This window comes from Coregonus lavaretus, assembly GCF_964263955.1.
Source record: "Coregonus lavaretus genome assembly, chromosome: 25".
Taxonomy (NCBI): domain Eukaryota; kingdom Metazoa; phylum Chordata; class Actinopteri; order Salmoniformes; family Salmonidae; genus Coregonus; species Coregonus lavaretus.
In genome coordinates this window covers 39,051,289-39,067,963 of record NC_140012.1, presented here as the reverse complement: position 1 = coordinate 39,067,963, position 16,675 = coordinate 39,051,289, and the positions used below count along the sequence as shown (strand labels likewise).

The 16,675-nt window shown below is 41.2% G+C and overlaps 1 protein-coding gene across 3 annotated transcripts; it reads right to left on the bottom strand.

The window, feature by feature from the left end:
• Nucleotides 1–779: 779 nt before the first annotated feature.
• LOC311100813 (RUN and FYVE domain-containing protein 2-like) lies at nt 780–16,471 on the bottom strand (the record flags this gene model as incomplete). 3 transcript variants are annotated; one of them, XR_014609857.1, is made up of 19 exons in its annotated part: nt 780–1,584; nt 1,681–2,013; nt 2,212–2,292; nt 2,439–2,487; nt 2,799–2,893; nt 3,042–3,171; nt 3,475–3,594; nt 5,170–5,267; nt 5,401–5,568; nt 6,059–6,175; nt 6,323–6,424; nt 6,519–6,588; nt 7,008–7,073; nt 7,249–7,313; nt 7,707–7,830; nt 11,095–11,196; nt 13,895–14,012; nt 14,326–14,499; nt 15,347–15,879. XR_014609857.1 is itself a non-coding variant. In XM_084141782.1 (18 exons), 18 exons carry the CDS (start codon nt 16,469–16,471, stop codon nt 1,870–1,872), a joined length of 1,899 nt encoding a protein of 632 aa, XP_083997908.1. In that variant the 3' UTR covers nt 785–1,869. The 3 variants fall into 3 exon arrangements, 2 of the variants coding, with proteins under 2 accessions (XP_083997908.1, XP_083997907.1); XM_084141782.1 differs by lacking the exon at nt 15,347–15,879 and adding an exon at nt 16,396–16,471 and having other exon boundaries at nt 785–2,013; XM_084141781.1 differs by having other exon boundaries at nt 785–2,013.
• Between the last annotated feature and the right edge of the window lie 204 nt (nt 16,472–16,675).

The following is a 16,675-nucleotide window of genomic DNA, read 5'->3' as shown; positions in this document are numbered from 1 at the left end:
CCCCTTACACGCAATAACTGATTGTGCCACCTTTAGCTGCAGTGACTGCAACCAAATGCTTCCTGTAGTTGTTGATCAGGCTCTCAAGTCGCTGTGGTGGAGTTTTGGGCCTCTCTTGCATGCAGAACTGCTTTAACTCAGTGACGTGTGGGTTTTCAAGCATGAACTGCTCGGTTCAAGTCCTGCCACATCTCATTTGGGATTAGGTCTGGACTTTGACTAGGCCATTCCAAAACTTCAATTCGTTGCTTTTTAGCCATTTTCACGTAGACTTGATTGTCTGTTTTGGATCATTGTCTTGCTGCATGACCCAGTTGCGCTTCAGCTTCAGCTCACAGACGGATGGCCTGACATTCTCCTGTAGAATTCTCTGATACAGAGCAGAATTCATGGTTCCTTCTATTAAGGCAAGTTGTCCAGGTCCTGAGGCAGCAAAGCATCCCCAAAACATTTCACTACCGTCCAAAAAGTTATACTTTTGAATCATCTGTCCATAGAACATTCTTCCAAGAGTCTTGATGATCATCCAGGTGCTTCCAGGTGCTTTTTGGCAAACTCAAGTCAACATTTTGGATGACATGGGTCCCATTATGCCTGGCGAAAACCAAACACTGCATTCCACAGTAAGAATCCCATACCAATGGTCAAGCATGGTGGTGGTAGTGTGATGGTTTGGGGATGCTTTGCTGCCTCAGGACCTGGACAACTTTGATGCTCTGCAAAGTAACTGGCATCTAGTGAACAAGACAATATACTGAAAACTAATACTGCACACAGCATATTTTGATTATGTGAGATGCACCACAGCCATTTATTTTTAATGAAAAGTATTAATTCCAGTCTTGGAAAATTAAACATTGAAACACATTGTTTTGCTGATTGAATACAAAACAAATTATACAGCAAGTGTATAATTGTGTACACACAAATTAATGCACTGTACATCTTAAATTCCTTGTCACTTTGTGATACAAATATTCAAATATAATGTGCAGAAAAATAACAACATAAATATTTCCACTTTACAAAAATAAATACATGTTTCCAAACGTAATCGTTTGCTACGTTAGCTAGCTACAGTATATTTTAATGATAATAATACTTAAGTAGGCCTAATTAATTATTAACTTAAGTTAATATTGTGTTTTTTAGTCAGTAATCAAAAGTACAACATATACATTTGCTGTGGTGTTTCATGTAGTTTCTTCTTCTTCATAACCAACGCAGCATTGGGAACATTAGTGCTTATGGTAAACATACTTCTGAAATGTGCCTGCATTCTATCATGCAGGAACAACTGTGTGAAAGGTACTCATTCAGTATTTTGGCTTATTAGAGGCACGTGTGAATTACAACAGGCAGGACCCATCCACATTCAAGTGAAATAACACCACTCAACAAAACAAAAATATGATTACGCCCAATGACTCCACGGCTTTATCACAACAGGCTCAACCACTGTATTCCTCAGTCTGTAGAGAAACATACTTTGCCTCCTCTCTTGATATTCTTACTGCAGATTTGGAATGATATGCTTAGCTGCCCACATGGTTTCAGTCTATTGTGGAGACAGGCAGCCCAATTCTGATCTTTTGCCCAATTATTGGCAAAATATTTGATCTGATTGGTCAATAGTGAGAAAAAAAAACATCAGAATTGGGCTGCCTGTCTAAATGCAGCCTTAGTGTCATAGAAGTGTCACAGATATAACATCTAAAATCTCATGTTACACAAAAGGACGATACCTTGTAGAATATAAATGCTTGACACCTGATAACAGTCACACAAGCTCAGAGGTTTCCTGGTAGTTTGAGCTGCAGGGAGGTGGGGATTGAGTTAAAGCTGCGGATGGGGCTGAAAGGGTGCATCTCACGTGGCATTTGAGGAGCAACGTTGGAGGAGAAGGGCGTGGCACGTATCACAGACCCTCACTGGTTTTGGCGAGGCAGGGAGGGGCAGCTCGTTGTCAGAGCAGGCATTGCAGAAGATCTCCCCACAGTTTCTACAGTGGTGCTAGAGAAATGAGACGCATGGAAAACACAAAATCAGCTCATCTAGGCAAGAAGTACACCGCAAGGAAAATATGTGGGTTATGGTTTGCATAGTTGCCATTCTTATCGTAAAACTATGTCACATCTTTTTTGTGTTGCATGCTGGTTCAGCACTGTCCCAATTAATTTCACACAAAAAATGTAACGAGTTTATCCTAACCTTTCTCCGAGAGATGGAGAACTCCTTCTCACACAGTTTACAGATGTTAGCTTCTTTGTCCTTCAGCCAGATCTGCCCCCCCTGGAATATTTCATTGTTAGATAGGCGACTCATGGAACAGCACTGGCCAAGGTCAACATGCGTGTTAGTAGTTCAGTTGTTGTCATAAGAACAAAATGGACTGAACTTTCATTTGGATAACGATGTAGAATTCGAGAGACACTTACCTGAAGAGCTTTATTTGCCTCTTTTATGTCTTCGATTTTAAGTTTTGATCTGTGTTAAGAATAAGACAAGGCAAGCATCAGTTTACAGAGTTCATGTCTCTCTATTTTTTCATGCAAAATTCCTAACTGGAACTTTGCAACAGTATGTGCACAAACTAAGGCCAAGAGGCATGTAAAGGGATAATGGATGTGGTTATAGTCCCTCCTCCACAACATAAAAGCTTGTTCCACTCCTTTCTTAAAAAGGTACGTTGAGATGTCTCTAACTGATGGGGGTAAGAGGCTGCATTCCTATTTGAAAGATAGACAGTGTTAAATAAAAACATACATCAAATGAGGGAGTTTAAAATAGACAAGTACTCGCTAAGTTTGCAGCCCAGCTCCTCCAGGGCCTGCTCCTGTTCGTCACATATCCCCGTCAGCTGGCTGTTCTCATCCTGCAGCCTGTGGAACTCCTGGGGAAAAACATGTCAAATACATCAGTCCACTGTGTGTGTAAATATACTCTATCCCTGTGACACAACGAAAATATGTTGAACTTGAACATAATACTTTTTAAATGCCACAATGTCACAAAAAGCCCCACGAGGAACCCTCACAAACATTTTTAAGTCCATTTATTTGCTGGGCTTCAGCACTGAGCTGGGCGACGTTCCCACGTTCCCTCTCCAGGTCGTTCTGTAAGGTCTGCTGCCACTCCTTCTCAATCTTTAGGTCGGTCTCCAGCTGCAACCTACAACAGGAACAACATCCAGGATTACAGTCAGATTATTGTGTTTTAGAACTCTATTCAATCTTCAAGCGTTACAGATAGCGTGCCAGGAATGTAAAGGTAATTTCAGACTGAGCCGACATACGCAGCGTTTACCGCGAATGCAGTCTCCGCTAACACGTGAACATCGCCTTTAAATTTCAAATCACGCTGTAATGCTGAATTTCCACGATATGGAATGAATAGAGCCCCAAATCTTCATATTACATAGAAGGAAGAAGTACTAAGAGCTGCTATAAATATACCGTATGCATGTGTACTTACCTCTGGTTCTCTCTCTGGGCTATCTGCTTTTGGAGGCTGTCGGCTTTGTTGGCAAAGTCCTGCTTGAATTTGCGCGCTCCATCTTCTGCGGTCCAGCAGTCCCGATCAGCCTCCTGTAATCTGGTGTAATTCAAACCAACTGGGTAAAACTGAGGCTCCAATCACAAGGAAAAGGGGTGCAGGTGGTTGGGATGCAATGGGACAAACTGTCAAAAGAAAAGGGGGAGGCCAAACATCTACAGGCAGACCATTCTGAAGAGAAGATGGCCAGACAGTGGCAGGACAGTTCGTTACATTTCTATGGAAACACTCAGGGAGCTGATCTAACGCTGGCAATTATTTGAAAAGATTAATTCCAAGTCCACAATTTCAAAACATCTAACTTTATTGTTTCATGTGATAAAATACAATTATTATACTTTTTATTGGCTATAATGAGTAGAGTATTTGCTCTTACAGATATGTTTAAGTGTATTAGTTATTACAGTACCACAATAATGGGATGCACTACAAAACTTCCTTTTGTGAAAGAAGCTCGTCTTAACATTAGACTGATTCAAAAACCAACAAACTAACTTTTCAAGAACAGTCAACCCATTACTTTACGATACTGCATATGAACAAATCCCCTGCCTAGTGTTTGCTGAGAGTTAGTGGTTGTGTTTGAATGCTCAGAAAGAGATGTCTTTAACAAGCTTGTATTGGTGCTCAGTGTCTGCGCTGGCACATTTGACAAATGACATGGCGAGCGTTCGCGTCTGGCTTAGCAAATCTTTATCACTATCGAGGCCAAGTAGACAAAACAGGAGGTGTATCGATGTCGAAATAAGTATGAAATTAAACGTATGAGGGTAAAAGATCGATGTCGAAATAAGTATGAAATTAAACGTATGAGGGTAAAAGATCAATGTAGAAATAAGTATGAAATTAAACATATGAGGATAAAAGATTGTTGTAGAAATATGTATGAAATTAAACGTATGAGGGTAAAAGTACGATGTAGAAATAAGTATGAAATTAAAACGTATGAGGGTAAAAGATCGATGTAGAAATAAGTATGAAATTAAAGGTATGAGGGTAAAAGATCGATGTAGAAATAAGTATGAAATTAAACGTATGAGGGTAAAAGATCGATGTAGAAATAAGTATGAAATTAAACGTATGAGGGTAAAAGATCGATGTAGAAATAAGTATGAAATTAAACGTATGAGGGTAAAAGATGAAAGCAATAAAAGACAAAGAAAAGAACAAGAGAAAGAGGATGTCAATATCAGGGAACTTCCATTTGACCAAAATAAATAAGAAATTGTTAAACAAAGTATTCTCATAGAAATATCACAACGAAGATGGCGTTAAACGACTGGAAGAGAAGGGAAGGGATGGTCCATGTTGACTGAGACATGACAGAGCTGTGATCGCATCACACAACTAGACTACAGCCAAGTCAATGCTCCAAAAGGGATTTGCAATATGGTAAAACGTACATTCATAATAATACACCTACATGCAAAAAGAGAAAATACTTTGCATGCCACATTATGGGCCGGTTTCCTGCATACAGATTAAGCCTAGTCCTGGACTATAAATCTCCACTGAAATTACTTTTTTATGTCCAGGGAAAAGTTTACTCTGTGTCCAGGAAACCGGGCCTTCACTTCAAATGACTTAAGAGGATCTTTAAGTCAACTCCCTTACCTTTGCTCCAGCTGTTTCATGGTTGCTGTGATTTGATTGGTCTTCTCCTCCAAACGAGTGATCATGTCGTTCTTCTGTTTCATGCCGTCATCGGAAGTCTGGTCGACAACACAGCAAAGCCATCAGATCAGTATAGTCACTGGAACACAACCTGATATGTAACAAACAACATAGCCTACTCCATGCACAAAAGCACCAGCAAAATGTGCCACACAAAAAGCTCCACGGCACCTGTATTTTTGTGTACATTTCCACGTTGATGGCCTTGACATCGTCCAGCTGGTGGCGCAAGCCGATCAGTGTGTCCTGCTTCTCGTGGATGTCCTTCTCCAACAGTTTCATGGCCAGATCCATCTCCTGCTTCATGCTCACCTGCACCACCAACTCATTCTCCACATCCTAAAGTGGTGGACAAGGAGAACAGCTGTCCGTCAACCCAAATCCTGCTCAACTGTAAAGCACTGACCTTCCTCACACAGACAATGCTACTGACTGCTCCTTACAACCCAAGATTACCATTTCAGAATTCTGCGTTGGCTTATGTTGGCAGTTTCCTCTATTGTATAGGTGAGATAGTCTCCCCTTTCTAAAGTAGCTGTTTCCTCTGCCTCGGAAAAAAAACGTTGGCTTCAATGGGTTTCAACTGAAAATTTTACATTTTACATTTTTAGTCATTTAGCAGACACTCTTATCCAGAGCGACTTACTGAGTGCATACATTATTTTTTATTTATGTATTTTTTGTATATATTTTTTACTGGCCCACTGTGGGAATCGAACCCACAACCCTGCCGTTGCAAACGCCATGCTCTACCAACTGAGCAAATGTTGGTAAAAAATGCACCCCATCTAGAAAAATGATCAAGGGGAAATGCTAGATGAAGACTGACCTGGCGTAGTTGACATTCCTCCCTGAGCTGTCTCCTGGCCTCGTTGTACATCTCGTCCAGGCCCTGCCTCGACTTCTTATAGGTGTCCAGCTCCACGTCGACGTCCACCTGGGTCACCTGACAGATAGCGACACATCAACAGAGGAGACATTAATGGATTAGACCACACCCACATTTCCTAATACCTCAAAACACTAGAAATGAGGAACACGGTTTTAAGTCTGACTGACCCAGACAGCGAACAGGACATTATAAAAGGCATACCTCAAGTTGCTGCTGAGCATTCATGAGAATAATAGTGTTCTCATTTCTAAGCTGATGATTCTCCTCTTGTAGTTTGATTATGTTGTTCTTTGCAATCGCCAGCTACAATGAAAAGAGGTTAAAATGAAAATCAGATGTATAAAACGATAAATGATTCAGAATGTTAGTACAGAACTAATAAGAGACTTTGCCATACCTCCTCAATGAGTTTAGAGTTTGATTTCTCCAAGTTATCGACCCTCCCTTGTAAGCCGTGTACTGAAGAACTGTGCCAAAGATACAAGTGCTAATTTAGCGCCATTCCACATTTAGTCTCTCCTAACAGATGTTTGAAGAAGCACACTGCTTCAAGTAAGTCTATCGCATGTTCAAAACAGCCTTAAACGTCCTCACAAAAGAACATGAGTTAACGTCCTCACAAAACACAAGTACTTTCATTGTCTTTTATAATTCAATTTCCTGCTGTTGAACTAGTGAGCTTGAGTTCTGTAGAGGTTGTGCGATGACCGTAAGAGGATAGAACAGAAGAGACATCTTTGTCCATCTGTAACCAGTGTCAACAACTTGGCCTGAATTAGAGCTTCATCAGCTAAAAAAAACACGCTTAAGCGATTATCACACACACCAAAAAAAATCACAACGATACAGTATGGTAAAGAAAAAAGCTAAAGATAAAAATACTTACTTAAGCTGTCTGTTTAATTCTTCAACGTAGTTCTTCTGGTCCAGGATGGCTGCTATTTGACCATTTCTATTGAGAAAACAAATCATGGAAGAGAAATCAGTAAATTAGAACATTTATGTTCAAAACTTTCAAGTATTTTGATATACTTGTGTCTTTCTCAGCGTATCCAAGACAACGTCTAGTAGATGTGTTTTAATGGATATATTACATCTCGTTAAAGTAACGAGAGTATCTACTTTACCTTTCTTCACTTCTGTAGTCATCAATGTCATTTTTCAAGTACATGGAGAAGTCAATGACCCCAACCTAAGAAATATAAAAATGTCACACAACCAGTATGTTCAACATTTCTGCATAGACTTTGACCAGTATATTCCTTCTCAAATTGGGTTGAGAGGATTGGAGTATAAATGTGCGCTTAAACACAGCTGAACAGTTCAGATGATACTCATTTGTTTGCACTGTAACAGTTGTAGATACTAGTTTGATTAGTTTGTTGGGATGAGACGAGTAATCTCCACGAGGTGAAAGGAACGCTGATCCTGTGTCCGCGGGTAGGACCATGAATAACACTGAGGTGTCCTCTCACTTGCCTATTTTAAAGGTTGTTATTGGGAGTTTTAGAACAATGACTGAAGTAAGGTGAGGGGGGGGGGGGGGTGTTGACTCTCACCTGTGTATCCAGGTGTTGACTCTCACCTGTGTATCCAGGTCTTCTCCCTTGACACACAGGTTGGCATCGATCACATTGAGTCCCACCAGCAGGCCAACGATGACAGCACCCTCCTCCTCTACCATCACAGCAGAATTCTCATAGAAATCACTGTGGGTGCAAAACACACAGAGAAACATATTTCACATCAAATCATCAACACACATACAATGTTTACAAATTAATAACAATTAAATAACTAAAATATAGTCGTTACATAGGTATTCACCCCCAATGTTTAGGCAAGCCTAAATTAGTTCAGGAGTCAAATTTGGCTTAAAAAATCATAATAAGTTGCATGGACTCACTCTGTGTGAAATAATAGTGGTTGACATGATTTTTGAATGACTACCTCTTCCTCTGTCCGTCATACATACAACATCTGTAAGGTCCCTCATTCAAGTAATTAATTTCAAACACAGATTCAACTATAAAGACCAGGGAGCTTTTCGAACGCCTCATAAAGAAGGGCAGTAATTGGTAGATGGTTAACAATAACAAATCAGATATTGAATATCTCTAAGTATGGTCAAGTTAATAATTATGCTGTGGGTGATGTATTAAACCACCCAGACACATCAAAGACGCAGTCATCGTTCTGAACTGAGCTGCAGGACAGGAAGGAAACTGCTCAGGGATGTCACCATGAGGCCATTCGTAATTTTAAAATAGCTACAGAGTTCAATGGCTGTGATGGGAGAAAACTGAGGATGGATCAACAACATTGTAGTTACTCCACAATCCTAACCTAACAAATATACAGAATATTCCAAAACATACATCCTGTATGCAACAAGTCACTAAAGTAATACTGCAAAAAAAAATGGCAAAGGAATACACTTTTTGGCCTAAATGCAAAGCGTTTGGGGCAGATCCAACACAACACAGAGTAACTGCCTCCTTATTTTCAAGCATGGTGGTGGCTGCATCATGTATGCACTCACTAACTGTAAGTCGCTCTGGATAAGAGCCTCTGCTAAATGACTAAAATGTAAATGGTGGCTGCATCATGGTATGGCCCTCCTGTAGCTCAGTTGATAGAGCATGGTGCTTGCAACGCCAGGGTTGTGGGTTTGATTCCCACGGGGGGCCAGTATGAAAAATGTATGCACTCGCTAACTAAGTCGCTCTGGATAAGAGCGTCTGCTAAATGACTAAAATGAAGAAGAAAAAAAATATGGGTATGCTTGACATCAGCAAAGGCTGGGGAGTTTTTCAGGATAAAAATAAATGGGATGGAGTTAGCACAGGCAAAATACTAGACAAAAACCTGGTTCAGTCTTCAGAGACTGGGAGAATAATTCACCTTTCAGCAGGACAATAAGGCCAAATCTACAGTCGTGGTCAAAAGTTTTGAGAATGACACAAATACTAATTTTCACAAAGTCTGCTGCCTCAGTTTTGATGATGGCAATTTGCATATACTCCAGAATGTCACGAAGAGTGATCAGATGAATTGCAATTAATTGCAAAGTCCCTATTTGCCATGAAAATGAACTTAATCCCCCAAAAACATTTCCACTGCATTTCAGCCCTGCCACAAAAGGACCAGCTGCCATCATGTCAGTGATTCTCTCGATAACACAGGTGAGAGTGTTGACGAGGACAAGGCTGGAGATCACTCTGTCATGCTGATTGAGTCAGAATAACAGACTGGAAGCTTTAAAAGGAGGGTGGTGCTTGAAAACATTGTTCTTCCTGTTATCCATGGTTACCTGCAAGGAAACACGTGCCGTCATCATTGCTTTGCACAAAAAGGGCTTCACAGGCAAGGATATTGCTGCTAGTAAGATTGCACCTAAATCAACCATTTATCGGATCATCAAGAACTTCAAGGAGAGAGGTTCAATTGTTGTGAAGATGGCGTCAGGGCACCCAAGAAAGTCCAGCAAACGCCAGGACCGTCTCCTAAAGTTGATTCAGCTGCGGGATCGGGGCACCACCAGTGCAGAGCTTGCTCAGGAATGGCAGCAGGCAGGTGTGAGTGCATCTGCACGCACAGTGAGGCGAAGACTTTTGGAGGATGGCCTGGTGTCAAGAAGGGCAGCAAAGAAGCCACTTCTCTCCAGGAAAAACATCAGGGACAGACTGATATTCTGCAAAAGGTACAGGGATTGGACTGCTGAGGACTGGGGTAAAGTCATTTTCTCTGATGAATCCCCTTTCCGATTGTTTGGGGCATCCGGAAAACACCTTGTCCGGAGAAGACAAGGTGAGCGCTACTATCAGTCCTGTGTCATGCCAACAGTAAAGCATCCTGAGACCATTCATGTGTGGGGTTGCTTCTCAGCCAAGGGAGTGGACTCACTCACAATTTTGCCTAAGAACACATCCATGAATAAAGAATGGTACCAACACATCCTCCGAGAGCAACTTCTCCCAACCATTCAAGAACTGTTTGGTGACGACCAATGCCTTTTCCAGCATGATGGAGCACCTTGCCATAAGGCAAAAGTGATAAGTGGCTCGGGGAACAAAACATCAACATTTTGGGTCCATGGACAGGAAACTCCCCAGACCTTAATCCCATTGAGAATTTGTGGTCGATCCTCAAGAGGCGGGTGGACAAACAAAAACCCACAAATTCTGACAAACTCCAAGCATTGATTATGCAAGAATGGGCTGTCATCAGTCAGGATGTGGCCCAGAAGTTAATTGACAGCATGCCAGGGCGGATTGCAGAGGTCTTGAAAAAGAAGGGTCAACACTGCAAATATTGACTCTTTGCATAAACTTAATGTAATTGTCAATAAAAGCCTTTGACACTTATGGAATGCTTGTAATTATACTTCAGTATACCATAGTAACATCTGACAAAAATATCTCATAACACTGAAGCAGCGAACTTTGTGAAGACCAATACTTGTGTCATTCTCAAAACTTTTGACCACGACTGTACACAAGTTGCTTACCAAGAAGACAGTGAATGTTCATGAGTGGCCAAGTTACAGTTTTGACTCAAATCTGCTTGAAAATCTATGACAAGACTTTAAAATTGCTGTCTAGCAATGATCACCAACACCTTGATAGAGCTTGAAGAATTTTGAAAAGAATAAATGGGCAAATGTTACACAATCCAGGTGTGCAAAGCTCTTAAGAGACTTACCTAATAAGACTCACAGCTGTAATCACTACCAAAGGTGTTTCAAACATGTATTGACTCAGGGGGGTGAATACTTATCTAATCAAGGTATATTAGTTTTATTTTTCATTACTCTTAATTTTGTTGTTGTTGAATTTTTCTTTCACTTTGACAGAGTGTTTTGTGTAGATCATTGACAAAATGTTAATTAAATCCCACTTTGGTAACAATAAAATGTGAAGATTCAAGGGGGTATTGTTTGAGTGAGTTGAGACTGGGGGTCCTTCCAGTACCTCAGCAGGTCCTTTCTGGTAATCAGAAGGTGGAGGTAATCAGCCAGCCTCTTCTGCATCAAGGCCAGACGTAGCCAGGCCCGAGCTCTGCCCAGCGGAGTCCTACAACAACAGAACAAAAACTACAGCCATTAGGCCAACAACACATATTTATATATGATATTACTTTTTACATTCAAAGTGAAGAGCGGCCCATTGGAAGGGGGGCAATACTAACTAGTGGATGAGTCATATGAAACCATCCAAACACTGTGTACTGTATGTGTGTTGACATTAGATGTGGCGTGGATGATTTATGATCGACATGCAAGTTGTTTCCATAATATTTAACAGCCCGGCTGAGTCATCAACTTTAAAGCACACAAGAGGAAAATGTGTCTGCTTGCTTTCCAAGGTTACAGAACATATAGTGCAAAGTATTCAGACCCTTCCCTTTTTCCACATTGTTACGTTACAGCCTTATTCTAAAATGGATTTAATACAAATGTTCCTCACCAATCTACACACAATACCCTATAATGACAAAGCAAAAACAGGGTTTACATTTTTTTTGCAAAAAATAACAAAGAAACGGAAATACCTTATTTACATAAGTATTCAGACCTTTGCTATGAGACTTGAAATTGAGCTCAGGTGCATCCTGTTTCCATTGATCATCCTTGAGATGTTTCTACAACTTGATTGGAGTCTACCTGTGGTAAATTCAATTGATTGGACATGATTTGGAAAGGGCACAGACCTGTCTATATAAGGTCCCACAGTTGACAGTCCATGTCAGAGCAAAAAACAAGCCATGAGGTCGAAGGAATTGTCCATAGAGCTCCGAGACGGGATTGTGTCGAGGCACAGATCTGGGGAAGGGTACCAAAAAGTTTCTGCAGCATTGAAGGTCCCCAAGAACACAGTGGCCTCCATCATTCTTAAATGGAAGAAGTTTGGAACCACCAAGACTCTTCCTAGAGCTGGCCGCCCGGCCAAACTGAGCAATCAGGGGAGAAGGGCCTTGGTCAGGGAGATGACCAAGAACCCAAGTCACTCTGACAGAGCTCCAGAGTTCCTCTGTGGAGATGGGAGAACCTTCCAGAAGGACAACCATCTCTGCAGCACTCCACCAATCAGGCCTTTATGGTAAAGTGGCCAGACGGAAGCCACTCCTCAGTAAAAGGCACATGACAGCCCGCTTGGAGTTTGCCAAAAGGCACCTAAAGGACTCTCAGACCATGAGAAACAAGATTCTCTGGTCTGATGAAGCCAAGATTTAACACTTTGGCCTGAATGCCAAAGCGTCACGTCTGGAGGAAACCTGGCACCATCCCTACGGTGAAGCATGGTGGTGGTGGCAGCATCATGCTGTGGGGATGTTTTTCAGCGGCAGGAACTGGGAGACTAGTCAGGATCGAGGGAAAGATGAACGGAGCAAAGTACAGAGAGATCCTTGATGAAAACCTGCTCCAGAGCGCTCAGGACCTCAGTCTGGGGAGAAGGTTCACCTTCCAACAGGACAACAACCCTAAGCACACAACCAAGACAACGCAGGAGTGGCTTCGGGACAAGTCTCTGAATGTCCTTGAGTGGCCCAGCCAGAGCCTGGACTTGAACCCGATCTAACATCTCTGGAGACCTGAAAATAGCTGTGCAGTGACACTCCCCATCCAACCTGACAGAGCTTGAGAGGATCTGCAGAGAAGAATGGGAGAAACTCCCCAAATACAGGTGTGCCAAGCTTGTAGCGTCATACCCAAGAAGACTCAAGGCTGTAATCGCTGTCAAAGGTGCTTCAACAAAGTACTGAGTAAAGGGTCTGAATCCTTATGTAAATGTGATATTTCATTATTATTTATTTATTTATTTTAATTTGCACAAAAAAATTCAAATCTGTTTTTGCTTTGTCATTATTGTGTGTAGATTGATGAGGAAAAAAAGCAATTTAATCCATTTTAGAATAAGGCTGTAACGTAACAAAATGTGGAAAAAGCCAAAGGTCTGAAGACTTTCCGACTGCACTGTATGTCTTTCCCTTTATTTTATATTTCCTTTACAATCTGGGCTTAAATTCTGCTTCACCAGAGTTTCAGTCTTTAAACAAAACATGAAGCGAAAGTACAAAAATACATTGAGGCACTTCCTTGTTCTATAGCTCGAGTTTCTCTTTAGCATATCAGTAAACACAGGGATCCACTTAGGCCTAGTGCTTTTAAACGTTTAGTCCACTTTCTGCTTCAATTAACCGTAATGGTCATTAGGGCCTACAAATAAATAAATAAAACAACGTGAACGCGCGGTTCATAAAATAGAAATGTCTGGAAAGAAAATACAATGTTCTGATGAGCTCAAATGGGTAAACCCCTTAGTTAACCGAAAAATGTATCACTGGGGTTACCAAAACATGACAAACAAAAGCCAACGTGTTTGGGCATGGTGTCAGCCTGTTACAGGGCGTAAACATGAAGGCTGACACCATGCCGAAATGCGTTGGCCTGTTTTTCATGTTTTTAACTAAATGCCAAGAAAATAAAGGCTTTTTAAGGCTCGATTTAATCCGTAGTGCTGAAGATCAGCTTTGTTGCGCGATTTACATTTAAAGCCAATGCTCCCTCATTAGCGGAGACTGCATTCAAGATAAATGCTACATATGTCGGCTCAATTGGAAATTACCTTAAAATTTCAAGCGTGCTATAGCGCTGAACTTCGGCGATTCGGATTGAATCAAGCCCTAATCAAGAAGTGAATCCCTCTGTTTTTTTCTACATCTAAATGTCTGCTACAGTCATCTCTCTCTCTCTCTCTTCTGGTACCATACTTTAGTCCTGGTAGGTCCCTGACGCTGGCTGCGATCTCTCCTGCCTCGGGACACAACTTCTCCACCATCTCCAGAGGACCCCATAAGGACTTGTTGTACCCAAGAAATGACTTCTTCACTGGGGGTGCAAAAACAAACATTGAGCCTTATCTCATGGGTAATGTTACACAACACAGTCGAGAAATTATGTTGTTGTATCTTTTAACTATCAAGAAATTAATGGGAAAGGGGACATTATAGCATATTTGTATATTCCAGCACATCCTGCCAACAGCGGGCATTGAGGATGATGCAGTATGTGTTCACTATGTAATGATTAATGAACATAACAAATCATTATGTAATAAAAATGTGTCCATGCGCTGACAGTGTCACCATTATGAATGGGATTCAACTAGTTCTGCACCATGGTAACGATGATAAGTGAATACCTCTGAGACCATGTTTGAGGCAGTGCTCCATGACAACGAAAAACTGCTGGAGTGGGGGGTAGTCTGAGTCCAGTGTGCGTCCAAAACTGAGGGCCGACTCGATCAGGCCTTTGATGCTGAGCTTGGCCATGTTCAGCAGGTTGGCTCTCTCCATCGCCATAGGGTCCCGCAGAGCTGGAGAGTGAAGGGAACAGACACACATTAGGCAGTAGTCAATTCAAACTACCTATAATATGTCAACAAAGAGCCATGCCATTATGTTTTGCATAGTAGTGCACCCATACATACAGCACATATCGAGATCTGTAATGCCCATCTACATTATGTCAATAAACAGTCACGGATTCATCATCTCACATTTCATAGTTCTCTGCAATATGTGTTGTACAGACATGATACTGTATGTAGGCACGTTATTGGGTTTCATCCTGGCCAATAAATAACCTTTTCTGATCAACTATATTTGTGATGAGTGTTTCATTACTATTTCTGATCAAACCAGAAGAAAACATTGATCAGAAACAGTTTTGCACTGGCCTCTAGCTGTAAATATGCAACTGACACATGGGGCAAACGACGTCATCTATTATGTTGCTATTCTGCTTCTGATCAGAGTAGTCAGTAGGCTGTCATTCTGGCGCACCACTTTTCATGTGTGAGAGATCTATTCTTGTGCATTACAGGCCTATTCCCACTCCACAAGGGATGCAGCTGGTCTGAATCACCCAAAGTAACTGCAGCAAGCATCGCATCTTTGATCACGCTATGAGCTCGAGGTGTGGTTCTAACTAGCTAGTAGTCAGTAGAAAAACCACGTTAACCACACAAAACCATCATAAGGTTATCACAATTTGACAGTGAATGAATTGAATTGATAAGAGAATAATTTAAAACAGATTCGTCGGCCGATGCGCAAGCGCAGGCAGAGAAATAGAGGCACGCTGCTGCTACATTGATTGTATGATACCAATCAACAATGCAAAATCAAACAAAACAAGATGAGTGCATAACTCCAAATTACCTTGGGCACTCCATTCGTTTACAAAAGATGTTGGTTCCGCTACCTTCGCCAAAACATGACTGCTGCTTCCTGAAAAGGTCTCCGATGCTTTCCTGGCTAGTGCAAATATGGGTGCCTGCCATCTCCCGTCCCCTGCTCTCATGGTCGTGGACGTGTTGGTGCTAGCTTTTTCACCCGCCGATTTTTCTTCCTGAAACCTAAGGATTCCGAATACTTGAGACTTCTCTTTGTTGCTCTCTGCTTCAGCTAATGCAAGGTCGTGCTCTGCAGGTGTCGCCATCGTCGAAATATCATACGGAGAATTCACCTGGCGACCATTGTTGCAGAAATGTATGGGATAGCATTGCTAAATGATCCAATGCCAACCCTATAATGCCCATCAAATTTCGTCTACATTTTAAGTGTGAACACCGCTTTCACATTCATTAATTACAAATTATTATCCCTTATTCGCCGTAGAGTGTAAAGATCGTATGAAGCAGAATCCCTCAGGTCCGTATGGGTGGTGTCAAAAACGCACACAAAAGCACTACGTAATGGAGTGACATACTTGGGATTCTACTACCCTCTACCGCGGGCTGGAAGAAACCAAGTTGTTTCTGCATATTATTTATTATTATATATATTTATTTATTGCAATGATATATAAATGAATCAATTATTTAAATGGCGTAAAATAAAAAAAATATGATTTAAGTAATTCAATATTAATAAAACAATTGGTATACTTGCCTAGCTCTATACAGTGTTTAGAGAAAATAGAAGTGATGATCAGCCATGAATATTTGTCAGCAAAAATTCATAGAAATTAATCTTACTCATAAATGAAAAAATGTGTCACTACATACATTTGATGCATGTCCCTCTAAAGTTAATAAATTATCTGAAATGGATAGTTTTCATAATTCAATGGAGCCTTTCAGTAGGATTCCAGTTTTTCCAAGTCTGTGTCTGTAAAACTCAGTTTAAAAAAAAAATAGTATTGCAGCCAATTGTCTTGTACCACAATGTGATTGAGGATAAATGATAGTCTATCTGCTTTTGTTTACCTTGACTGTATGCAAGCCGCTCCATGCTCTCAGTATGAGTGATGCCCCAGCGATGTAAACTCTGAGGGGAGTACATGGTGAAGATCACTTCGACCCAAGATGATCCTGGGACCTGGACACACAACTATTTAGTCTGCAATAAGAGAGGAGAGTAGTCCAAGTGCTACATAATATATACGGGAATGCCAACAACAGCCTTATAAAAACAAATCACACACATTCTCCCCATGAGAATGGGCTCCCGAGTGGCGCAGCGGTCTTAAGGCACTGCATCTCAGTG